The sequence below is a fragment of the Choloepus didactylus genome, chromosome 13, assembly GCF_015220235.1.
Source record: "Choloepus didactylus isolate mChoDid1 chromosome 13, mChoDid1.pri, whole genome shotgun sequence".
Classification (NCBI taxonomy): Eukaryota; Metazoa; Chordata; class Mammalia; order Pilosa; family Megalonychidae; genus Choloepus; species Choloepus didactylus.
The window spans coordinates 98,407,392-98,434,190 of NC_051319.1; the positions used below are offsets into that span (position 1 = coordinate 98,407,392).

At 44.7% G+C, this 26,799-nt stretch overlaps 1 protein-coding gene across 1 annotated transcript in view; it reads right to left on the reverse strand.

Moving 5' to 3' along the window:
- Positions 1–26,799, reverse strand: part of NSG2 (neuronal vesicle trafficking associated 2) — an 87,304-nt gene that overhangs the window by 50,815 nt on the left and 9,690 nt on the right. The window contains exon 3 of the mRNA XM_037802080.1: positions 16,403–16,486. Within this exon, the coding sequence (XP_037658008.1) occupies positions 16,403–16,486 (84 nt within the window). The remainder of the gene's footprint in view (positions 1–16,402; positions 16,487–26,799) is intronic.

The window sequence follows — 26,799 nt, forward strand, 5'->3', positions numbered from 1 at the left end:
ATTGCAAATCTTCGTCTACACTAAGGTTACTAACAGATGACTTGCTTTATGGCATCCACTATTAACCAATGTTTGTTTGAATTGATGAGAATGAAAAGTCAACAATTAAAACAACACAGTCTTGGGAGGGTGGTCATTGAATCCCTCAGACCCTCACCCAAACCCGAGCACATTCTTTCTGAGACAGCGGTCAGTCTGTTTTCTTTCTCAGGGAAAAGATTTGTTAAAAAGAATAAATAAAGAAGCTGTATTTGCTTTTCAACTATCAATTAATAACAATTTCTATTTTTAAAGGATACTCTGAAAAATGCAATCCCGTCAGCCCAAGAGAAAGCATCCAGCCCAAAACATAAGCCAGCATCTTTATTCTGATTTTCAATAAAACCCTAACCAGAAGTGGAATAATGAACTTTAAATACTACTGCAGTCTTCTCCCCACCAAACACTCGTGTACAGATTCTTTCCATGCCAGATAATGACTCTGCTCCTACCCCGGCAGGTGGTGTTTTTAATAACTTGCCTAAAATATTCTTCAAAATAAAAAATGGAGAACAATAAAAACCATGGACAGTAGACGATAAAATAAAAATCACTTATCTCCATTTGCTGCTGTCAGCAAATATTAGAATCCTACCAATGGAAGGCAGCCCCTGGAGTTTCGATGAAAAATTTGTAGAGGCAAATGGCAGGGCTACAAATGGGTCTAAACTTCCTAAGAATGCGGCATCAGGAGGATGTGTTTACGAGGATGTGTCATCACCAAGAAGCTTAGAAGAAAAGATGGGGCCCCGATTTTAAACAAAGATATTGAAAACGAGGCAGTTTGAGCACTACTGTTATCAATGCACAGTTCCTCAGTCAGCAATGGGGATTTTTTTGTTTGTTTGCTCATTCCATCTGTTACACACATTTTTTGTTTTGGTGTCTACACTGATCAGGTACTAGCTAGGTTATTGGGATGCAAAGATGGAGGAGACACTGTCCCTGCCCTCAAGGAGCTCCTGGTCCAGTCAGTGGGAGCCACAGCAGGTCAATCAGTTATGCCAAAACATGTGATTGGTAACAGAATGGAGGGTCATAGGGGAGGGGCAGGAAACCAAAGGAAGAAGGACTAAACTCGCACAGGAGTGCCGGCAACACCGCACAGGCCAGGAGATGTTTGAGTTGGAGGTCGAGGGATGAAGAGGGAGTTTGCCCAATGGTGAAAGCAGAAAGTGCATTCCAGTGAAAAGAGATGGCATGTACAAATACACAGAGGTATAAATGAAATGTATGGTGCCACGAGGGAAGGGCTAGTACTTCAGGGAGGTCAGGGCACCTGTGGGAGGAGGTGGGTAAGAATTGGAAAGCCATGGGCAGGTTTGAAGACTGGTGATGTTACTTCAGGGTATGTGCTTTAGGAAAGTTCCTCTTCTGGGCAGGGAGAAGACTAGACTGGATAGGGCTGAGAAAGGAGGCAGGGGGACCAGGGAGAAGCTGGGACAGGAGATGATGAGGGTCTGAGCTAGTGTGATGGAGTGGGGACAGAAAAGAAAGGATAGTCAGTTGAGGCTTTGAGGAGGGAGAGTAGACTGGACCCTCTAATGTCTCTTACTCATGCCATCCAGCACTGGGGAGGCAAGTTTTTGCATTTCACCATGCCTTTTCCTGTATTGGTGTCGGAGGGAGCATAAGCAGGGTTGAAGCCTGAAACAGGGTTCCAAGGCCCCCCATACCTTGGTCTCATAGAAGAGGAGGAGGAAAAGAACAAGGTAGCAGTCAATTAGCTCAGTACCATCCCCTAGGAAACTGTTTATATGTAGACGGGACTCCTCTTCCACTCAGATGCAATTTCTGGGCAGCCTCTGCCAACCCTTTACACCTGGTTCAGGTGTTCCTGTGCTTAGACCCAGAAGTACATCCCAGCTCCATGGCTTCCTGGGCGTGGGATCTCAGGTATGTCACCCAGCTTCTCTGAGCTTGTTTTCCTGAACTGCATGTGGGGTAATAATCCTGCCAGCCCAATGTGCTGAGATCATTCAATGGGATAGTATATGTAAAGCACCAGTCATCGGCCAGGAGCATAGTCAGAGCACAAATGGTTGAATTGATCAGTAAATGGGTGAAACAGTATTTTTTTAAAAAAAAAAAAAAGCATTACCTTCTATTAGGATTGAAATTTCAGCTAGGTTTTAAAAATTTTTTTGTTTGTTCATTGTTTTTGTTTTTCATAATAGCCCACTGACACTGGTTTAGCCCTAGCCAAAATAATCTTGAGAAACAACAAATTTGGAGGACCCACACTTCTGATTTCAAAACTTACTAAAAAGTAACAGTAATCAAGATAGCACGGTGCCAGCATAAGGATAGACATAAGAACAATAGCATAGACTTGAGACGAGAGTCCAGAAATAAACCCATGTATCCATGGTCAATTGATTTTTAATAAGTACATCAAGACCATTCATTAAGGAAAGAATAGTCTTTTCAATGAATGTTGCTGAGACAACTGGATAGCCACATGTGAAAGAATATTTGCAACCCTACCTCACAATATTTACAAAAATTAACTCAGAATGGATAAAAGACTGAAATGTGATAGTCAAAACTATAAAATTCTTAGAAGAAAACAAGGGTAAATCTTCATGATCTTGGGTTTGGCGATTGATTCTTAGATATGACTCTAAAAAAATGAGCAACAAAAGAAACAATAGATAAATTAGACTTCGTCAAAATTAAAAATGTGATTCAAAGGGCACTACCAAGAAAGTGAAAAGAGGACTCACACAATGGGTGAAAATATTTGCAAATAGTATTTCTGATAAGGGACTTATGTCTAGAATATACAAAGAACTCTTATACCTCAATACTAAAAAAACAAATAATCTGAATATAAAATGGCCAAAGGATGAATAAACATTTCTCTAAAGATGCTATAGAAATGACCAATAGGTACATGAAAAGAGGCTCATCATTATTAATAACCAGGGAAATACAAGTCTAAATCACAATGAGATAGCCCTTCGGAACTTCTCTGAAGGCTAGAATCAAAAAGTCATAAAAATAACAAGTATTTGCAAGAAAGTGGAGAAATCAGAACCCTCATACTCTGCTGGAGGGAATATAAAATGGTGCAGCCACTTTAAAAAACAGTCTGGTAGTTCCTCAAAAAGTCAAACAGAACTACCACTTGACCTGGCAATTCCACTCCTTGTATATGCCCAAGAGAAATGAGGACATATATCCACAAAAAAAAAAAAAAACTTGTGTACAAATGTTCATAGCAACATCATTCATAACTGCCAAAAAGTAGAAACAACCCAAATGTCCACCAACTGATAAATGGATAAGCCAAATGTGGTATATCCATACAATGAAATAGTACTCAGCCACATAAAAGAATGAAATACCAACCCGTGCTACAGCAGGGATGAACCTTGAAAACATTGTGCTGAGAGAAAGAAGCCAGGCACAAAAGAGCACATATTGTATGACTCCATTTATATGATATGTCCAGCAGAGAGAAATCCATAGAGACAGAAAGTAGTTTCATGGTTACTGGGGGCTGAAGGGGATGGGGGCTTGGGAGGTAATAGCTAAAGAGCATGGGATCCTAATATCGTGGTGATGGTTGCATGTATCTGTGCATATACTAAAATTATTGAATTGCACACTTTAAACAGTTGACGTTGTGTAGTACGTGAATTATATCTCAATAAAGCTGTTACCAAAAGAAAAAAAAGAATGTATTAACCCTCTCACTTTTAGTTCTCCTCTACCCCACATTTTTTAAATTCAGTTTTATTGAGATATATTCACATACCATACAATCATCTTTGGTGTACAATCAACTGTTCACAGTAACATCATACAGTTGTGCATTCATCATCCCGATCTGTTTTTTGAACATTTTCCTTGTACCAGAAAAAGTAAAATAAGAATAAAAAATAAAAGTAAAAAAGAACACAGAAATCATCTCCCCCCCATCCCACCCCATTTTTCATTTAGTTTTTGTCCCCATTTTTCTGCTCATCCATCCATACACTAGGTAAAGGGAGTGTGATCCACAGGGTTTTCACAATCACACTGTCACCCCTGTAAGCTACATAGTTATACAATCGTCTTCAAAAGTCAAGGCCACTGGGTTGGAGTTTGATAGTTTCAGGTATTTACTTCTAGCTATTCCAATTCACTAAAACCTAGAAAGGAATATGCGGGACACTGATTACGTGCTTTGACTTGGCGGGCCTGGGCTGGGGGACCTGATCAGCCCCTGGGGAGGGTGGTGGGCACGGGCGACAGCGCCCTCCACAGCCCCCTGGGCCTGGGAAAGTGAGGCCGGAGGCAGGCCCCATTTCCTCACCCAAAATACCACCGTTAGGGGAGGCTTGCCGGAGGGAACCGCCTTTTCCCCACCCCCTTATCTTGCCCCTGACACTCCCCATTGCCAGAGCAACTCCCCCACCGTCAGTGCGCATGCACAGTCACCGGAACTACTCCCGCCCCTTGTCTATCAACCTCCGCGCCCTCTCTGAACCAATCCAAGCCTTTGACCTCTACAGCTACCCCGCCCCCTAAGCGCCCAATATAAGCTGGTGCTCTCCCCTAATAAAGCTCTCTCTTGGTTTCATCATCCCTCAAAGAACCGTGTCCCGCCTGTTCCTTTCTCGCCGCCCTCCACACCTTGCACGCCCCCCCGCCGGGGACCTGGCCAAGTCCCCCGCCTCGCCCTCGCCTCCGGGAAAGAGCCCCCGCCGCCGGTACCCTCCGAGCAATCCTGAGAGCCTAGGATTTAGCAACCGGCCGCCACCCCCCCCCCCCCAGACGAATCAACCGCGACCGCAACTGGCGCCCAACGTGGGGCCCGACCTCTCCACGCAGCGATCCAGTACACCACCCGCTCGCCCGGACGCCTCTCCAGCTCCCCTTCTCCTCGCCTGCAAGGTAAGGGCCGCCTCTCCTTCGCCGCTTCTGGAGCCGCCTCTCCCTCGCCGCTCCGCGTTAGGAGCCGCTTCTCCCTCGCCGCTCCGCGTTAGGGGCCGCCTCTCCCTCGCCGCTCCGCGTTAGGGGCCGCCTCTCCCTCGCCGCTCCGGAGCCGCTCCTCCCTTCCCCAATTATCCCGGCTGCCTCTCCTTCTTTTCTTCTATAACCCCCATTCTTCCTAACGCTCTCCCTCTTCCCCTCCATTACTTTGCTGTCCTCCTTTCTGTCTTTCTCTCTTTGTTTGGCGCCCTGTACCTCTTTGCAACTGCCCCCCCAGACTGCTTCAAAATGGCGAACTTCCTCCTTCTTCTTCTACTGAGGGGAGGAAGTGCTCTAGTAATAACGTCAGCCCTAAGCCAGACCGGAAACCGCATGCGCTTTACCCCGCCCTTTCAAAGGGCGGAGCTAGTCTGCCATCTTATGCCTTAAGCCCCGCCCTTTCACAGGGTGGAGTTAGTCCGCCATCTTGTGCCTTAGACCCCGCCCTTTCACAGGGCGGAGCTGGTCCGCCATCTTATGCCTTAAGCCCCGCTCTTTCACAGGGTGGAGTTAGTCCGCCATCTTGTGCCTTGGACCCCACCCTTTCACAGGGCGGGGCTGGTCCGCCATCTTGTGTCTTGGCCACACCTACCGCGCCGCCATCTTGCAACGCTTGGAGCCTCCCACTTCCACCTCCCCCTACGACAAGCTCCCCCTCAAAGCCGCTGCCGGCAGCTGCCGCCGCTCCTCCCACCCTGCCGACTAACAACCCCTGGCTGCCTTCTACACCTCAAGGCAACCCTTGGGGCAACGCTACCCCTGCCCCCACTCCCGTGCCAGGCCCTCTACATTGAGTGCACCCTGCTAAAAGCCGGTTTAGGAAAATTTGCCCCGCAGTGCGGCTCTGGATCAGCCTAGCTTCAGATCTAGTCACCCTGGCTGTTCATGTATTTGGAGCGCCGCCGGAAAAAATTATCTGGCCCCTGGACGCAGGCCAAACCCGCCTCCTTATCCGTGATAACCCGGACATGCAAATCCTCTTGAAAGGATTTCAGAGGGAATTCAGCTGTCATTATCCTAGCCATCGACTGTTACAGGGGCTCGCCAAGCTTCCCTTCCGCAGCCCCTTCCATCCTTTCCCCTCCTCTGCACCCATCCCGGGTGCCACTACCGTCTTCACTGACGCATCCAAAACCCGTTCTGCCTTCCTCTCTTATTCTCAGGACCACCCGGAACCCCGCCTATTCAGTTATGTCAACCTTCATTCAGTTCAAGTGGGGGATAAGGATGGGCTTTCGCCCCTACATAAACATTGGGGGCCCTCGTATAGGCCCACCCAGGCCCCGATGGTCTACTGGAAGGACCCAGAGAGTAATGCCTGGAAGGGTCCCTCCCCACTCCTCGCCCAGGGGCGCGGGTTTGCTTGTGTTTTCCCAGATGATGCAGCGCAACCAATCTGGATCCCAGGAAGGGCAATCCGGCCCGCCACCAGCAGCCACGCGTCTAACGAGACGAGAACGCCGCCGTCTCCGCAACCTGGTGCACCAGATGACAACAGTACACCTGGGCCTGGACCCCAGTCCGAGTGAACCCCCTTTTTCCACAGCCCTCCAGCCGCACCTCAGCTCCAACCAGCCGCACCTCAGCTACAAACAACCCATCGCCAACCCCACCACCCCAACCTTTCTTACCCCCCTCTCGTTACTCCTCTCCCCTCCTCGGCCTTATCCAAGCAGCCTTCACCTCGGTGAATTTCTCCAGCCCTAATCTTACCTCTTCTTGTTGGCTTTGCCTTTCCACCTCCTTCCCCCTATATGAGCCAGTTGCCTCCAACCTCTCCTTTTCGGAAAACATAGAGGACAGCCCTTCGAAATGCAATTGGAATACCTCTGCCGTCCCTCTAACTTTTCACTCAGTCTCCTTTACAGGAAAGTGCATCCGTCCTCGCTCAAGTAACTCTCCCAGCCTCACAGCTTATACCAACTACTCCTCTCCCAGCAGCTCTGCCAAGTTTCTTATTCCCCACAACTCCTCCCAATGGCTGTGCTCCTCTACAGGACTTACTCCCTGCCTTAATGTGCAAACCCTCAATACCACTAATGAAACTTGCCTCCTAATTGTCCTTATCCCTAGGGTCCTATACCACAGCGAAGAAGACTTCTTCCTCCGCCTGAAAAAACTGCAGCTCCTGCCCCTCTGCAAAAGCGAGAGCCCATCACCGCCCTCACGATTGCCTCCCTCCTAGGTCTTGCAGGCGCTGGCACCGGAATCGCTGCATTAGCCAGTCAAAGCTCCGCCCTAACTCACCTCCGGGCGGCTGTTGACGAGGACATTCGTCACCTACAAGACGCTATTTCCCATCTTAAAAATTCTGTCAATTCCCTCTCTGAGGTAGTGCTCCAAAACCGCCGAGGTCTCGACCTTCTCCTCCTCAAAGAAGGAGGCCTCTGCGCCGCCCTAGGAGAAGAGTGTTGTGTTTATGCCAATTCCACAGGTCTCGCCGAAGACAGCCTAAAAAAAGGTCCGAGAGGGACTGGAGCAACGTAGAAGAGACCGTGAAGCCACCAGTTATTGGTCCCACATCTTTACCCCCCTCCTCCCATACCTCCTCCCTCTCCTCGGCCCCCTACTAATGATCATTCTAGCTCTCACTTTAGGACCCTGTATTATCCGTAGAATTGTCCAACTTGTAAGGAAACAAACAGATGCTATTTTTTCCTCGTTCGTGCAAATCCAGTACCAGCGACTCGCCACCTCTGACGCTCCCTACTCCGAGATGACAACCAACCCTCCGCAACCTCACCGCCACCGGTCAACCCACCGACCGCAAGGCCCTTCTCGATCGCCTGGACATCACACCAACCTCGAGCTCCAGCTTATCTAAACCTCCAACTTTAAACCTCCCATCCACGTCCATCCCGCAAGCAGCAAGGCCCCTGTCGAGCGCCCGGGCGCCACACCAACGCTGAGCTCCAGCCTTGCTGAGCTACCGTCAACCCTTTTTCCCCTCCCCAACCTTCCCCTTCCCTCATCCTTTAGCGGACCTCTCCGGTAAGCTTCTTCCTTTAATTAGAAAAAAGGGGGAAATGCGGGATACTGATTACGTGCTTTGACTTGGCGGGCCTGGGCTGGGGGACCTGATCAGCCCCTGGGGAGGGTGGTGGGCACGGGCGACAGCGCCCTCCACAGCCCCCCAGGCCTGGGAAAGTGGAGCCGGAGGCAGGCCCCATTTCCTCACCCAAAATACCACCGTTAGGGGAGGCTTGCCGGAGGGAACCGCCTTTTCCCCACCCCCTTATCTTGCCCCTGACACTCCCCATTGCCAGAGCAACTCCCCCACCGTCAGTGCGCATGCACAGTCACCGGAACTACTCCCGCCCCTTGTCTATCAACCTCCGCGCCCTCTCTGAACCAATCCAAGCCTTTGACCTCTACAGCTACCCCGCCCCCTAAGCGCCCAATATAAGCTGGTGCTCTCCCCTAATAAAGCTCTCTCTTGGTTTCATCATCCCTCAAAGAACCGTGTCCCGCCTGTTCCTTTCTCGCCGCCCTCCACACCTTGCACGCCCCCCCGCCGGGGACCTGGCCAAGTCCCCCGCCTCGCCCTCGCCTCCGGGAAAGAGCCCCCGCCGCCGGTACCCTCCGAGCAATCCTGAGAGCCTAGGATTTAGCAACCGGCCGCCACCCCCCCCCCCCCAGACGAATCAACCGCGACCGCAGGAATATCTAGCTGGTGCGTAAGAATGCCCACTAGAATGACCTCTCGACTCCATTTGAAATCTCTCAGCCACTGAAGCTTTATTTTGTTTCATTTTGCATCCCCCTTTTGGTCAGGAAGATGTTCTCAGTCCCACGATGCCAGGTCCAGACTCATCCCCAGGAGTTATATTCTGCATTGCCAGGGAGATTTACACCCCTGGGAGTCAGATCTCATGTAGGAGGGAGGGTAGTGAATTCACCTGCCAAGTTGGGTTAGCTAAAAAGAGCACCCCACATTTTTTTTAATGTGTCCATTAGCCTGACAGGATGGTGAGTTCTGGTTTTTTTGGGGACCCACATCACCACCATCCCCATCCTGATCTGGTTCTCCCCACAATCGTGGCTTGGGCCCTGATCCGCAAGCATCTCCAGGATTTTTCCCCATATGCCTGGATACCCTCCAATCTGTACTTGCCCAAGCCCAGGCCACAGGAGCCAGATGTTCTGAGCCCTGAATCAGGACACATGATCAAGAGTGAAAACTGAGATGGTCCCAAAGACTGAGGCCCTTGATGCTAGATGCCTGACACCCCTCTCCACCAGGCCCTGTGCTGGGAACCAGGACCATGGAGGTGGGCCAGACACATTCCTGCCCTCTAGGGACCAGAGGCTAGTGGGGGCTGTGGACACAGGAAAAGCCAGACCCACGGCAGCAATGATGGAGGCCTCCACTGGACCCTGCGGAGCTGGCTGGAGGATCTGGGGAGGCACCCCGGAGGAGGAGTTTATCCTACAGAATGGCAAGCCAAAACATTCCTGGTCTAATCCACACATTTGCAAGCTCCTTGAGAGCAGCGAATTTGTCTTTTCCATCTTTGTGCCTCCCAGCAACAGGCATTTGGCCAAGCCCAGAGCAAATATTAATAAAGAGAAAGAAGAAAGAGGAGGGAGGTCAGGAAGAAAGGAAAGGAGGCAGGTAGACCGCAGATTGGCAAGGACAGGCTGTGGCAGGATGGCTCAAGGTACGGTGGAGAGTGTAGGAAGTGGAGTCACAGAGAGCTGGCTGAGTGACCTTAGGAAAGTCACTTCACTTCTCTGAGCATCAGTTTCCTCATCTCTAAAATGGGGATAATACAAAAGACTAGTTCGCAAGGTTGTTGTTAGGCTGAAAAGTGGATGCAAATGCATATTTAAGAGATATTATTCGTGTTATAACTGATGTGTTGAAAAATAGCCTACACTCTCCAGGAGGCAAAGAGATGACTCCAAAGAAATGGCTCTCAGAGTTACAGCTCTCACTGCTGTGCCTGCCAGAGGCTGCCCCATGAATCCCGACACTGAACGGGCTTCCACTTGAACAATTCCTCCAGGTTTTCCCAGACTCATTCCCATGGGGAAAAGCCAAGAAAGGGAAGCCCAGAGCCCAATCAATAGACAAAATCCTAATGAGGCAGGAAGCTAAAGAACCCACAATGAAGAGAACGGATCTAAGTAGGAAGGAAAGAAAATGATCATTTATTAATCCCCTATGAGTACACCAAGAACTTGCACTATGTTATATCAAGATTGTGCCCCATTTTAATGATGAGGAGTCAGGAGCTCAGAGAAGTGGTGGGACTTTCCCAAGGTGGTGAAGCTAAGAGGTAACAGGGCGGAGATCTGAGACACCCAGGTAGGTGGAGCCCCAAAGCCTAGGTGTTCCCCTGGACGCCTCTCATCAAATGACACAAGCAACCTCAAAGGTAAAGTTCATTTTCATTTCACGGACCAGCACCGGGGCAAACAGGAGTGGCAGCAGGGCCAGATGCACCAGCACCTTCTATAGCAAAATCAGCTTTAAGATGAAGCTCCACCTCCACCTCCACCCCTAAGGAAGAGCTTATCCTTACATGTTCATATCTTCTCAGATAAACTTGTTGAAAGGTCTTCAAATCTGCAGCCCCTCACAGGGATTGCAAGAGCCCCTGGATTTTAGAAATGACAAGAAGTCCAGGAAATTCTTTCAGCCAATCACTCTCAATTCATCTCTCTCCCCGCCCTGCTCTCTTCTCTCCTTCTCTCAAAATGTAATTGCTTCAATACTGTGAACAATCGATAGCACACCGAGGATGATTGTATGGTAGATGAATATATCTCTATAAGATTGCAGGGAAAAAAAATAAAACAGAGGGATACAAGTGCTGGAGAAAACATGGAGAGAGGAAAGTACCTATTCTCTGTTGGTGGGGAAGTAGAATGGTGCAGCCCATCTGGAGGACAGTGTGGTGGTTCCACAAGAAGCTAAGTATGTGGGTGCCAAAAGGTCCTGAACCTCATTAGGGGGCATTTACTTGGAGGATCTGAGAGCAGGGACATGAATGGACATTTGTAGACTGGTGTTTATGGAGAGAGTATACATGATCTGCAATGGGTGGAGGTGGCCTAGGAGTGCATCGACTGAGGAACAGAATGGTGGACTGTGGTGTGTGCATACAGTAGAATATTGAGCAGCTGCCAGAAAGAATGAAATTGTGAAACATGCAACTAGGTGAATGGATCTTGAGGACAGCATTAAGAGTGAAATGCACCAGAAACAACGAAGACAAACATTATAACACCTCACTAATATGGGCTAACTATAATGTATAAACTCTGAGAATTGAATCTTAGAGTACAGGTTATCAGGAGAACCCTTATTGTAATGGTCCCTAGATTGTAAGCTCTTAGAACAGTCACATCTATTCCTGAGTTGTAATGGTTATCTCCAAATTCTGAGGTGCTGAACTCTTTGTATATAACCTGGTCAATCTCTGGAACTTTGGGTATCTGTATGACACCTGAGACTCAGAGCTAAGAGTTTGGCAGCTATGAATGTCAGTATTACCTCATACAGCAACAGCTAAAAAAGCTGAAAAGGAGTTCAGACTTCAATAAGAGATATCAATGAAGCAGATCTGGTTAGGACTAAGGCAAATCAGGCCAAAGGGTAAAAGACGATATTGACTGTGTTTTAAAACTTCAACCTTTGTGTGAGACCAAGGGAAGAGATGTTTATTTGGTGCAGGATCTACATTTTCTGTAGCACACAAAATAATTCAACTTGTATGTTCAATGTATTCAAACACCATAATTACAGGAAACTTTGAATAGGAAGCGAGATCTGGTAGTTTTGCTCAGGTTAGTATGAAATTCTGACACATACCAAAGTAATTTGGGCAGAGAATACAAAGATATTTTCAGGGTCCCCCTGATGAACTGGGGAAAATGGCAGAAATATTAAACTTCCCCACCTGGAGAATTACTGATAATTCTCACAAGCATTGAAGACTACCAATTTAGGAGGCCGAGCCCTAGATCTTGGGGCTTGCCCTTATGAAGCTTGTTACTGCAAAGGAAAGGTTAAGCCTACTTATAATTGTGCCTAAGAGTCTCCCCCAGAGAACTTCTTTGTTTCTCAGATGTGGCCTCTCTCTCTCTCTCTTAAGCCCACTCAGCAGGTAAACTCACTGCCTTCCCTTTATGTAGGACATGACTCCCATGGGTGTAAATCTCCTTGGCAATGCAGGACATGACTCCTGGGGATGAGCCTGGACCTGGCATTGTGGGATTGAGAAAGTCTTCTTGACCAAAAGGGGGAAGTGAAATGAAACAAAATAAAGTTTCAGTGACTAAGAGATTCCAAACAGTGTCAAGAGGTCATTTTGGAGGGCATTCTTATGTGCTATATAGATATCCCTTTGTAGTGTTTAGTGTATTGAATAGCTAGAAGGAAATGCCTGAAACTGTCAAACCGCAACCCAGTAGCCTTGATTCTTGAAGACAATTGTATAACTATGTATCTTAGACTGTGTGACTGTGAAAACCTTGTGGCTCACACTCCCTTTATCCAGTGTATGGACAGATGAGTAGAAAAATGGGAACAAAAATTAAATGAAAAATAGGATGGGATGGAGAGGATGCGATGATCTAGGACTTCTTTTTTATTTTTATTTTTGTTTTTATTTTTATTTTTTGGAATAATGAAAATGTTCAAAAATTGATTGGGGTGATGAATGCACACTTATATGATGGTACTGTGAACAACTGTATACTGTGGATGACTGTATGGTATGTGAATATATCTCAATAAAACTGAATTTTTTAAAATATGTAATTGCTACAAAGTGCTCTTTCTGGAAGGATTTTGATGAGCTACAAAGCCACAAGCTGTTCCACTTCTGTGAAGGGGTTTGGAATAGGGAGGGAAGGACCTGTGCCATTCCCAAGGTCACCTCAGCCTTGGGCAATGCACTGGACAGGTGGCTCAGCATCAGTACCACACTCTCTAAGGCTAACTGGAACAGCCCTGACTTCCAAACCCGGTTTTCCAGCTGAAGTCTCCATCCTGAGCTGCAGACCCATTGCATACCACAGCTGCCAGACCACCTCTTCGTGGCTGCCCCCCACGTTCACACTCAGTGTGTCTCCTCCATGCTGGCTCCCCCTGCTGTGTTTATTCACTTCAGTGGAAGGCATCTCCACGGGCCCCGTTGGCCAAGCCAAACCTCTAAGGGTCACTCCAATCCCTGCTCCAACCAGAGACAAATCCTGTAAATCCTGACTCCATGACAGCCTGTATTCCCAAGTCCCACTGCAGCTGGCTCAGCTCAGGGTTTTGCAAACTCCTCTGAATTACTACCACAGCCTCCTCCCAAGTCTCCTGCTACCACCCCTGCCCACTCACACCCACTCTCACCCATCCACCCCTGCAGATGCATCCTCCACACAGTCCAGAAAGCAAAAATCCAAGCTAATTAATGTTTGCAACGTTACAGAAGCAAGCGAATTTGCTTCTTCATTCCTCCCACGTGGCAGGGCCCTCTGCCCATACCTGACAGTCAATACTGAAAAAGGTCACCTCTGAACCCCAACGCCCTCCATCCTGAGTCAAACAGCATGGGGGCTTCTGCAGAGCCCTTCGTGGGCCCTGGACCTGATAAAGGGCTTCCTTTTCCCCTAGCTGATCCACTTTTATGCTGACCGGTACTTAGCTGCTCCAAGGCAGAAAGGCTGAACAGAAGGACAGCCAAACCCCAGCTTTGAGCCCTGGTTCTGCTGCTTGCTAAATGGATGAGCCTTTTCCTTCACCTCTGATTTATGTTTTCTCTTGATTATAATATCAGTCCTTTGGGGACTCAAAGACATTCATGTCATAACATAACCTCATCATCAAGACTTTTTTAAAGAAGAGAAAAAAAATTATGATCTAACACCACCACTGATAAGACAGCCACAAAGAGCATTTTGATATATTTCTTTCCATGTCACTTTTCCTCTGCATATTTGTAGTTTTCATAGCTCTAATCCTAGAAAATATATGCTTTCAATCTCTGCTTTTTCACTCAACATTCTCTCTTAAGTGTTTGCCCAAATTATTGCATGTCTTCATAACCACCATTTTTAATGACTGCTAAATCAGGAGCAATTTCATTTAAAACCTGTAACACAGGAAGGGGTGGGGAATGAATAGTTGGGGCACAGAGTGTTTTTAGGGCAGTGAAACTATTCCAAATGTGGTCGTAGCGGTGGATACACAATATTATGCTTATGTCAAAACCCACAGAACTGGACAACATAAAAAGTGAACCCAAATGTAAACTATAGGCTTTAGTTACTTATACTATATCAGTATTTGTTCATCAGTTTTAACAAATGTACCACACCAATGCAAGATGTTAAACAGTGCGTGTGTCAGGAGATGGATATGAGAACTCTATACTTCTATGCCTTACATGTAAGTCTAAAACTGCTATAAAAATGAAGTTTGTTATTTAAAAAAAAAGAAAACTAATATTCTTGGGTAAAAAAATCAGCATACTTTAAAAAATACTATTTTTTATTACTGAAACAAGATAAGCTCATTGTAGAAAATTTGGAAAACACAGAAGAGTATAAAGAAGATGAGAGTCTTTCGTAATCCCTTAATTCAGAGAAAACTACTAAACATTCTCAAAAACAATGAGATTCTTAAGAAGCAGTCCAATATTCCATCAGATGGATGTGGTCTTAGTCATGGAATCATGAAAAAGTTATTGAAAATCTAGTAGTGTTGCCAATACTTCGATTTTATAAACAATGCCGCAATAAACATTCTTGTCCATAAACTTGGGCATATTTCTGATAACCTCTGTTGCCAGTAAAACAGGCCAACTTTACTCCATGATATGCTGCTCATACACAACACATCCAGATACCCCACCTCCCACAGGAGCACAATCCCGGGGTCCACCGTGAAGGTAAAGTGAAAAAATAAAAGCATCCCACGCCTTCAAGGAGGGAGTTGGTTAAAAAGAAAGTCACACATTTTGGGAGATGCACACAGAGGTGGCACACTCCCTCCCAGGCTCACACCCCCAGCTGTTCTGGCATAGACTTAGCAGGGGGAAAGAAACTTAGAGACAGAAAAGACCAGTAGGTTTACCCATGCACATACACCAGTTCCCATATAACCAACCAAGGGCTGTCTTCACTTTCCAAGTTCTCAGTTGCAGTTGACATAAAAATAGCTACTATTAATTGTGCTGTTATGTACAGATCAAAGTGCTTTGCATGGATTCTGCACTTCATCCTCCTAGAAACCTTATTATTATCTCCATCCAATAAAATGAGGTTTAGCAACTTGCTCATGGTCACACAGCTAGAAGAAGGTGGAAGCAGAGCTCAAACCCAGCCGGATTGCTCCAGCACGATGCACAGAACCACTTCTGCTACTGCCTTCATGGCTGATTTTGCCTCCTAAAATCAGACCTATCTCTTAGTTCTGCCCACATCTCTCCATTTGCTCACCATCCTTGTCTGAGCCACCATCATTTTTTGCTAGGACAGTTGCCATAGCCTATTAATCTTCCCACACTCCCTCTTGCCCACCACACTCCATTTGCCACATAGCAGTCAGACTTTCTTCAAAACCCAAATTAAATCATATCCTCCTTTTTCTTGAAGTCTTTCAGAAGGGTTCCTGATTCTTTTAGCATAAAATCCAAATTCCTCCATATGGCTTACAAGGCCTGGAATTGTCCTGCCCTCTGCCAGCTTCTCCTGCCACATCTCTGTTTGCTTCCTACCCCTACTCCCCAAGCCAACCCTCCTCTACACCCCAGTGCTACCCATCTCTGTCGCTGGGCTCCTGGAACCCAGCCTCACTGCCCTTATTCCTGTTCAGTGTTGGGACCAGCCCCAGGACCTTTGCAAAAGCTGTGCTCTCCTCAGTTACCAGCACCCCTCTGCCTGCCTATCTCAGCTCCCAAGTTACTTCTTCAGGGCACTTCCCTAAGGTTCCTCCTCACATCCTCTCAGAGCATGCTTCATGCTTGGGATAGACTGAATTATGTACCCTGACAAAGACATGTTCTGAATCCTAATCCATGCTCCTCTAGGTGGGAATTCATTTGTGAATGGGGTCTTCTAAGATCCTACTTAGGTATAGCCTAACTGAATCAGGACAGGCTTTAATACGGATTACTGGAGTCATTTATAAGCAGAAGAAATTCAGATGCATTTATCAATTATCAAATTACTGGAACATTCCCAAGTAGAAAGGAGCATCAGGGGTTCTCAAGAAACAGCTCTTGTTTTTTGACTAAATTCAGTGCCCCAGACAGTATGGCCTCAAGAAATCTTTCAAAATAGCTCACACATCATTTTCCCACTCCCATGTATACCTGCTCCACTAGCATGAGGAATGTTGAGCCGGCTAAAGCCAGCCTTACCTTTACACTTTCTGTTACAACCTCAAGAAACTGACCGTAAATTCGGCGATTTTCGGCACCCGGAACTTCCCTTTGTTCTTCTGTTCTGGCTGATATTCTGTCCTTGTCTTCACAATCACCTGAAATGTTCAACCAGTGTTAGTAAGTGTGGAGACCTGAAACATTCATTTTCTCTCTCTTTCCTTTTTTAATAACTAGAAGTTATTATACATTGCGTAAAGATCAGAAAAATAAAAAACACAGTCAAGAAAATAGAAAATTCAAATTACCCATAATACTTCCCCATTCTAACAGAGACAAACACAGGTGACTATTTTAGTTACACTTTCCAGATGTTTTTATATGTGTGTAATACATATATATATGATTTATACAAACATATCTCCCTTTTAATAAATGGATTCATACTTCATGAACTGGTTTATACTCTGTTTTTATCACACAATAATACATTCACATTTTTTCTATGTTAACATATAAATGATTTCATTTTGCATTTTGATGTAGCATAATATTTCGCTGTATCAGTATACTACAATTAATCTAATCAATCTCTAATCACTGAGCATTTGGGCTATTTCCCCTATTTTGGTCATAAAAACAAAAATTATGATGAAATCTTGTAGTTAAACCTTTGCATGTATCCTTAATTCCAATTTGATTTGGGGACCTGTGCAAAGAAAAATATAAAAGTCTACTGAATCTATTGTATCATCTTATTTTTCTAAAATCTGAATCTTTTGCAGAGGTGGCTCACATCTTATTGAGATATGCTGTCAACCTGCCAAGACATTTATGAAACTCCATCCCACTGTGCAGGCAAAGTGGGAGAAAAAGAAACCTGACAGATAATCAATAACTATTGCCATGTGCCATAATACCAGGAAGGACTCAAAATCTGACAAAGCCTCTGGGCCCTCATCCATAAAATATGCACAGTAATCATAATCATAGTATCTATTTAACAAGGTTGTTTTGAGGGTTAAATGATAGGTCATAATTCTTGAACCATTTATGATGTGCTAGAATTAAAACAAGTTCTTCCTTACCCAAGTACCACTACTATTTCCATTCTCCTGACAAGGAAATTGAAGTTCAGAGATGCTAAGACATTTGCCCCAGGTCACACAGCTAAAAGGAAGCAATTTTCTAACCATGATCACTCTTACCTCCCTTTAGAACTTACACTAATGGAATTTTCACTGAAAACTCCTGCCAGGTTTTCCTGGAGGCAATAGTCCAGTGTACTGACTCAAGCAAGAATTCTTCCATAAAGAATATTCTTTAAAGTCTGTGAGGCAAATCATTGGCTAAATTTATCTCATAAAGGAATGAATGGGAAAAGAACTAGCACGTATTGAACACCTACTATATGGCACATAAATATGTTGGTTAAAGAGGCCTTGGGCCCCAGCCCATCAAGAACACCTAGACATCTAAAACCCATTTCCAGATGTAAATTCTGTAGTCTGTTCCTCCAAATTACAAAAAGAGAGACTCTGGCTTCTCCTTCAAACAGGTAATTGGTACAGCCAAGAAAGAATGAGGAATTCTTTGGGAGGGAAGTAGAGGGATGCTTTGTTATTTATGTTTTCCTTCTTCTTAGTCCAAAGAATAGGAAGGCAGAAGCCTCTGTGCCATAGGTAATGAAAATAACTCTCATGTTTTGCACATTTACCATATAGCAGGCATCGAGCACTTGATATGTGTTATCTCACTGAATTCTAGATCACTAGGCAGATACCAATATTACCATTATTGAAGGGGGCAGATATAACAGCATGGGCTGGGTTTGAACCCTGGCTCTACTGCTTACAAGCTGATGAACTTTAGTGAGTCATTGAGGCCTTCTGTGTCTTGGTTTTCTCATTTACAAAATGGGAAAATAACCATAACCACCTCATGGGGTTTTTGTGAGATTTAAGTGAGTTAATACAAGTTAAACATTCAGACCATTCACTCAATGGCAAGTGTTTATTTGAACACTGTCTCTGGGTGCTGCTGCATTTCCATCCATACCTATCAAAGGCAGTTGTGAAATTGAGCCTGACTTGCACCTATCAGCCTGCAGGTCCATCCTACCCATCCCATCAAGAACAAATATAAGGAAGCCTCAAGATTAATGCTGCTCAAGCATGCCCCTGATCTCCTTGCCTGAAAACCAGGGTTCTGAAGGACCAACAGAAGTCTACTGTGTGGACAAGGCAAGGGAACCACATAGCCAAAGAAACAAAAGTGTGAAGTAACGTATTTTCCTGACATGTGAAATGAAATGGGAACGTGAGCATCGGGAGCTGTGATGGTTAATTCCATGTGTCATCTTGGCCAGGCTATAGTGTTCAGTTATTCAGTCAAGCTAGCCCACTGCCCTGATGACTACTTTGAGGGAATTTTGTGGAGTTAAATCATTATCTACTTGATTGCATCTATGGCTGATTGCATCTACAATCAACAAAGGGAAGTCTCCTTATTCAATCAATTAAAGGTCTTAAAGGAGAAACTGATGATCTCAGCAGTCAGAAAGAATTTCCATCCCTACTTCAGCCTACCAGCTTCTCCTGCGGAATTCACTGAAAACCTCCATTGGAGTTCCTGACTGTGGCCTGACCTCCAGAATTTAAAATTGCCAATCCCCATGTGTCACATGAACCAATTCTTATAACAAATTTGATTTCTCTGAAGAACCCTGACTATTACAAATTTTGGTACCAAGAGTGAGGTAAATATAAGAGCTTTGCAAACACTAAAGCACAGTTCAGGGGCTAGCTGTTTCTATTACTACCTAATTCACAAAATTCCGGGAAGGACCAAATGAAATAATGTAGGCACAGGAGCTTTGTAATCTTAAGGAATATTATACAAATTTCAGTTATTAGAAATATTTTGGATATCCCTAAATCAACTGCCAGATTCTGCAGCAGTAATGGAAAACTTAAATGTCTGATCATTTTTCTGAATCTACATTCTTAGATGTACAATTCACAAACTTAGAATTATAATTTCAGCTCTCCATTCTTCAGATGTGTATAATATATCTAGATATCTATTTTTAAGCATAGTAAATTTCCTGGTCAGTATGAACTGGATCACCAGGTCTCAGGCCACAAGACTTGGGACAATAATTTTGTTGCCTTTTTTTTTTATTATTAAATTCAGTTTTATTGAAATACATTCACACACCATACAATCATCCATGGTATACAATCAACTGTCCACAGTATGATAACATAGTTATGCATTCATCACCACAATCTATCTCTGAACATTTTCCTTACATCAGAAGGAACCAGAACAAGAATAAAAAATAAAAGTGAAAAAAGAACACCCAAATCATCCCCCCATCCCACCTCATTTGTCCTTTAGTTTTTATCTCCATTTTTCTACTCATCCATACACTAGATAAAGGGGATGTGATCCACAAGGTCTTCACAATCACACTGTCATGCCTTGTAATCTACATTATTATATAATTGTCTTCAGGAGTCCAGACTGCTGGGTTGGAGTTTGGTAGTTTCAGGTATTTACCTCTAGCTATTCCAATACATTAAAACCTAAGAGGTGTTATCTATATAGTGAGTAAGAATGTCCACCAGAGTGACCTCTGGACTCCATTTGAAATCTCTCAGCCACTGAAACTATTTCGTCTCATTTTGCATCCCCCTTTTGGTCAAGAAGATACTCTCAGTCCCACGATGCTGGGTCCACATTCATCCCCGGGAGTCATACTCTGCATTGCCAGGGAGATTTACAACCCTGGGAGTCAAGTCCCACGTAGAGGGGAGGGCAGCGAGTTCACCTGTCGAGATGGCTCAGTTAGTGAGAGAGAGGGCCACAGCTGAGTTTGTTGCCTTTTGTGGTAGACAGAATTCTACGATGATCCCCAAGATTTCTGTCCCCTGATGCTCATGTTCTTCTCCCTCAAAAGTGCGGATTGGGCCCGTGAATATGATGCCACAGTTGCCCCCCTGTACTTACAATATGTTATTAAAAACTCTGTCTTAGCAAACTGGAGAGAGACCCTCCTGCTGGCCTTGAAGAAGCTGACGTGTAGTTAGAGGGTCACCTGGCTAGCACTTGAGAGCTGCCTCTAGGAGCTGAGTGACCCCTGGCTGTTAGTCAACAAGAAGATGGGACCTCAATCCTACAGCAGCAAGGAACTGGATTCTGCCAACAACCTGGATGAGTCTGGAGGAGAGCCCTAAGCTCCAAGTGAGAATGCAGCCCGGCCAGCACCGTGACTTCAGACTTGTGACTCCTTGAGCAGAGGACTCAGATAACATGTGCTTGAACTTCTGACCTACAAAACCCGTGAGATAATAAATTTGGGATGCTTTAAACCACTAAGTTTGCACATCAGTCATAGAAAACAAATACACCTTGCTGTATTAGCCATCTCAACCATGTCTTGGCTCCATCCCTTCCTTTCTGGATCCTTAGCCATCAGACGGGTCTACAGTTTCTTCACATCACAAGTGAAATGTTAAATATTTGCTTCTTAGTCCTTCCCACTACCTCTCTAGTTTTATAAACATTCTTCCCCAAGCTTCTCAAAAAAGCTCCAAACCATTTTCATCATTCCTAGTAAATTTAAAAGTTCTAGCCAAAATGTTGAGGCAGGAGACAGAACTAAAACATTTAACTGTTGGGAGGAGACATTGAATAATTGTTGACACAATATCATTCTAAGTGTTATAGAAAACCATTTGAGGTTTCTTCTCTAGCATCCATTTCCTTCTTTAATCAAAAGCTCCCTGTTATTCCTTTTGGGAACACACCCCTGCCCCACTGTGTGGAAGCCATGTGGTTTGGTGGGATCGACCCCCTCCTTTAATGATAGGGATGATCAGTGCCTACTACGTTACCGATCACAAAATTTGGCTTGCTCAGAGATGGGCAGGCCACCCAATTTGAGCCAATGACATATGAGGCAATATTGACCTAGGGCTTTGGGGAAAGAATCCTCTTCACACTTCATGGATGTTCTCCAAAGACGGGAGCTCTTTCACTGGATGGTGTGATAATTCTGAAATTATGGTCGCAATTGTTGCCCCAATGAGGGAGAGCCAGGATGAGGACAAAGGCAGCACACAAAGGAGAAACCCAGTGGAAAGGAAATGGGTTCTGATGAAATCCTGCCTCCTGGATCACCCTTTGCTTGAAGCTGGTCCCACCCTGGATCCTGCAGTTTTGGGGGCAAATACATTCTCTTTGGGCCTTAATCCAATTTGGATTGGTTTTTCCATTACTTGAAGCCAAACGCTGTCTCTCTGACACAAACGTGTTCCAAGTAAACCCAGGAAAATGAACTTAAAAGCTAATAGAATTTAGTAAGATGGCCAAATATGAAATAATCATACTCAAATCAATAGATTACCTTAGCAAAAATAAGTGCAAAAATATGGTGGATCCACCAAAAGATATATACAGGAATTTCGTAGCAGTTTTTTTCATAATAATCCAAAATTGAGAACAACCCAAATGTCCATCAATAAGACAATTGTGGTTTATTCATAAAATAGAATACTGCATCAATATTACACACACATACACACACACACACACACAAGTGAATCTCACAGGCATCATATTAAACCAAAAACCCAGAAAGATTTCTTCCTAAAATGTGGGATTTCATTTATATCAAGTTCAAAAAAAATAAAACTGATCAATGATGACAGAAGTCAAAATACCCAGGACTGGGTGGAATTGATTGGGAAGGGGCAAAATGGAATCTTCTGGGATGCTAGAACTAGTCTATATGTGGATCTGGGTGGCAATTATATAAGAGGATATTTATATTAAAATGCATCAAAGTGTACCTTAGAAGATTAGTGCACTTTATGCACTTTACTGCATGTAAGTTCTATCTCAGTTTTAAAAAATAAAAAAAACTTGTATTATATATATTATATACACATGTATATACATACATATATATGTGTGTATATATAGATACACACACACATATATATAAAGAAAGATACCATTTACCAATTGTAGTAATAGGTGAGGTGGGGAAGGGGTGGAGCTGAGTTTATGCAGAGTTCAGGCCATGGTCCTTTCTCTAAACCCATGTTCTGCTTTGCCATGAGCCCCTAAGAAATACTCACTATGCCCAGGGTGACTTTCTAATGAAAACAGTTCACTCAGTGTGCCGGTTTGGATGTATTATGTACCCCAAATGCCATTATATTTGATGCAGTCTTGTGCAGGCAGACATATTAGTGTTGATTAGATTGGAGTCCTTTGATTGAGTGTTTCCACAGAGATGTGATTCAATCAACTGTGGGCAAGACTTGATTGGATAATTTCCATGGAGGTGTTACGCCGCCCATTCAGGGTGGGTCTGAATTAAATCACTAAAGAGCCACACAGGCCCAGACACTTGCTACAGCCAAGAGGACACTTTGAAGAATGCACAGGAGCTGAGAAAGGAGCTACAATTTACAGAAACATTTTGGAGACAGCCTTTGAAAGCAGACTTTTGCTCCAGAGAAGCTAAGAGAGGACAAATGCCCCAAGAGCAACTAAGAGTGACACTTTTGAGGAGAAGCAGTCTAGAGAGGAATATCCTGGGAGAAAGCCATTTTGAAACCAGAACTCTGGCGTAGATGCCAGCCACGTGCCTTCCCAGCTAACAGAGGTTTTCCGGATGCCATTGGCCATCCTCCAGTGAAGGTACCCGATTGTTGATGCATTACCTTGGACACTTTGTGGCCTTAAGACTGTAACTTTGTAACCAAATAAACCCCCTTTATAAAAGCCAACTCATTTCTGGCGTTTTGTGAAAAGGCAGTGTGGTGGCTTGGAGCTATGTACCCCAGAAAAACACATTCTTAATCTTATCTGTTCCTGGGCTGTGAACCCAGCGTAAATAGAACTTTTTATTGTGATTACTTCTGTTGAGGTATGGCCCAGCTGAATAAGGATAGGTCTTGATCCTAATCCTGAAGGCCTTCTAGAGGAGGCCACACACAGAGAGAGAGAGAAAGAGAGAGAGAGAGAGAGAGAGAGAGAGAGGCTGAAAGTCAACAGAACCCAGAAAAGAAAGGAGAAGACACCCCCAGGTGCATTGCCATGTGACAGAAAAGTCAAGGACCAAGGATCACCAGCAGTCAGCCCTAGAACACCAGAGTCTTTGGGGAGAAAATATCCTGCTGGCACATCGATTTTGGGCTTTTCCTTACCTCAAAAACGTGATCCAATCAACCCCCATTGTTTAAGCCAATCCATTGCATGGTATTCATTTTAGCAGCTCAGAAACTAATACACTTAGCTTCAGAGCCTCACTCCTCAAACCACAAGTTCAAAGGCAGGTCAAGGAACAGGTGGGTACTTGACACCACATCAGTCCTCAGTCCATCTTCTCTCTTCAGCTAAGCCATATTTTCTCCAAAAGCAACCAAGGTTAAAGAGTTGCAACTCGACATAAAATCTTACCTTACCCCTAAACAAATGTTAGTTCTATAGAACCCCATCTCCATTTCAAAAGAAGGTCTTTGCCCACTTCTCTGGAACAAATGGACAGCCCTCTGTCTTGATCATCTTTGACCTCTTTGTGGTATTCGACAGGCTTGGTCTCTCCTTCTTTGGAACACTCTCCTCCCTTTGGTACATGAAGTCTCTGACTTGGTTCTCTTCCTACCTCCATGGCCAAACTTCCTCAGTTTCCTTTCCAGGCTCCTCTTCTGCCTGACCTCTCAAGGCTGAAATATCTCAGGGCTAGGTCTCTCCTTCTACACCCCACTCTGAGTGTTCTCATTCACTCCTATCAATTCCATGTCCATCTTTATTCTCAAATTTATACCCCCAGTTCAGACCACACCCAACACTCAGATTACCCTACTTGACATTTGTCCTTGGATCTGTGCACCTTAACTTAATGTGTTCAAAGCAAAGTTCTTGAGTGCTTTTATCCACCCCCTTCCCCCAACATCTTACACTTAATGCTTTATTCCCCATGTAATTCCTAGCTCAGAAAATAGCAGCATCCTTCACACCACTATTTATGTCAAATCAAAGACAGGACTCTCCTATGATCTCCACATCTGCTTCACTCCCCTAATCCATTCCATCAGCACTTCCTGCTTCCTCAAGAGTTTATCTTGAATCTACCCATTGGTCCAGTTACAGCACCATTCCCTTTTCCAGTCTATCATCATCTCTCTGTGGACATTGGCTCAGGCCACCCTCTTTGTTTCCACTCTTGCCTCCCCACACCCAGGGAACAGCTTTCTAGACTGTAGGAGCAACACATACCAACAAGCATTCAGAAGACATTCAGGAGTCTGACATCCTGAAGAACCAGTCTGTTCTGAGAACAGAGACAACAGGGCAAGTGATGTGAAGGGTGGCAGAAATTAAGCTGGAGGGGCAGAGAGAGGCTCCAAATTGCCACATGAAATTAAAGTTAAAGGACTCAAGTTAAAGGAAAATGAGGAGCTGAGGAAGGATTATAAGCAAAAAGGTTGCTTTCCAGATGTGCTTCAAGTATAAGAGAACCCTCTAGCCACAGTGAAGATGCCCTGGAGTGGGTCAAGGCAGAGAGCAGGGAAAATACAGCCCTACAAAGTCACTGTAGGGCTGTATTTTCTAACTGGCTATTAGGAGTTTCATGATGCCTTGGTGTTCTGTCTATGGAATGAGGCCAGAAATATTTCTACAAAAATGATACAGTAAGTTACTTTTTACTGTACTAGGAAGGGAAAAGCAAAAGACATGTTAGCTAATAACTATTAATTGTATCTTGGAGGAATCAGCTTGAATAAGCAATGGGGGAGGAGAGAGATGAGAGAGAGAGAGAGAGGGAGAGGAAGGAGGAGGAGGAGGAGGAAGGGGAAAGGGGGAAGAGAAGGGAAGGGAAGGGGAGAGAGAAGAGAAATTTGCAAAGAAAGACTCTACTCTGGAAATTCTCTTTTGCCAGGAGTTAAAAAAAATAGAGCAAAACAGAGAGCTGAGCTCCTTGATAAAGAACAGAAATGGAGGGAGAAAAAAGCAGAGAGAAGGGAGGAAAATTGTTCCTATGCTGTTCATTATTTAAATGGGGTTTTATAAATATTTGGAAAAAAATGAAACTCCAAATATCATTGCAGATTTGGGCAAACTAATAAATTTGTTTTCTTTTCATATTTACACACTGGTCTCCCATTGTCCTGTCTGGCACTGATATAAAGAACATAAATTCAACATAATTGGCATTGTGAAAATGAAATAAATTATTCATCCCAAAAGGACTCCACGTCTGGATATAATTCCCCCTTCACTGGCAAGGCCAGATAATACATGGTGGTTCAGATGGCACAAAGTACAGATTATAAAAATTTAAAATATGACTTCCCAGGATTATCAATAATGAAGAGGTTCCCACAAGGAGAGGCCCCAGGATGGGCAGAAACAATAAATAAAAGTGCAGAAATGCTGACAAGGAGCAAGATTGTATTTTTATGAGCCAGACTCGCACAGGCCAAAAATAGCTCTAGGCCATAGACCTCCACCCCTCCCTACAGCAGAGGTAGTTTAGAGCCAAGACAGAGCACAGCAAGCCACTAAGCACCTACTGTGTGCCGGACGCTGAACTGGATGTTCCACTTTTGGGGACCCATTTAATTCTAATTCTCATCATTATCCTACAATCTCCTCCCCAATCCTCAGTTCTCTTCTTTAAAATGGTTGTAATCATCCCCCCACCCCCACCCATCCATTTTTAAGAAAAGGAACTTTAGACTCAGAAGGTTGTGACTGGCCTATGAGCAAACATTGGCAAGTGGCAGAGCCAGTGTTCAACTTTGGAATTATCATGCTCTTTCCTAAATATCATGTTAAAAAAAAAAAGGTCCCATTCATTGTGCACCCACTATTGGCACTGTGCCAAAAATGTTAACATCCTGTATCTCATCAGTCCTCACAATCACTCTGTAAGGAAGAGGTGATTATCCTCATTTTACAGATGCGGAAACAGAGTCTCAGAGAACATAAATGATTTCACAACCTCACATAGCCACGAAGAGGCAGAACTGAGGCTTGAACCTAAGCTTCTGGATCAGATACAAATGCTACCCACAAGCAAGGTCATTATTCTAAAATCATAACACCCAAACTTTGATCCTATAACAGGGGACCCATAAAGACTGCTGTGTGAATGAACAAGTGAATGGGTCGTATCTCTAAAGAGAGAAGGCAAAGTCTGCCCTAATGGGGACCAAGCCCTTACTTGACAACCTTTCTCACTGTGCCCCCTTCACTCCTCACCCACACTCTATCCCTGTGGGTTTGAGTCTTTCCCTGGCCCCTTGAAGCCTAGTACTGGGCCCAGAACTCAGGGCAAAATGTTAGTGCTTAAGGGCCTTTAGTGGCAGTGATTTCTAACCCTATCAATTCACAGGTGGGGATATTGGGGCCCAGAGTGGGGAATGATTTCCTCCAGGTCACACAG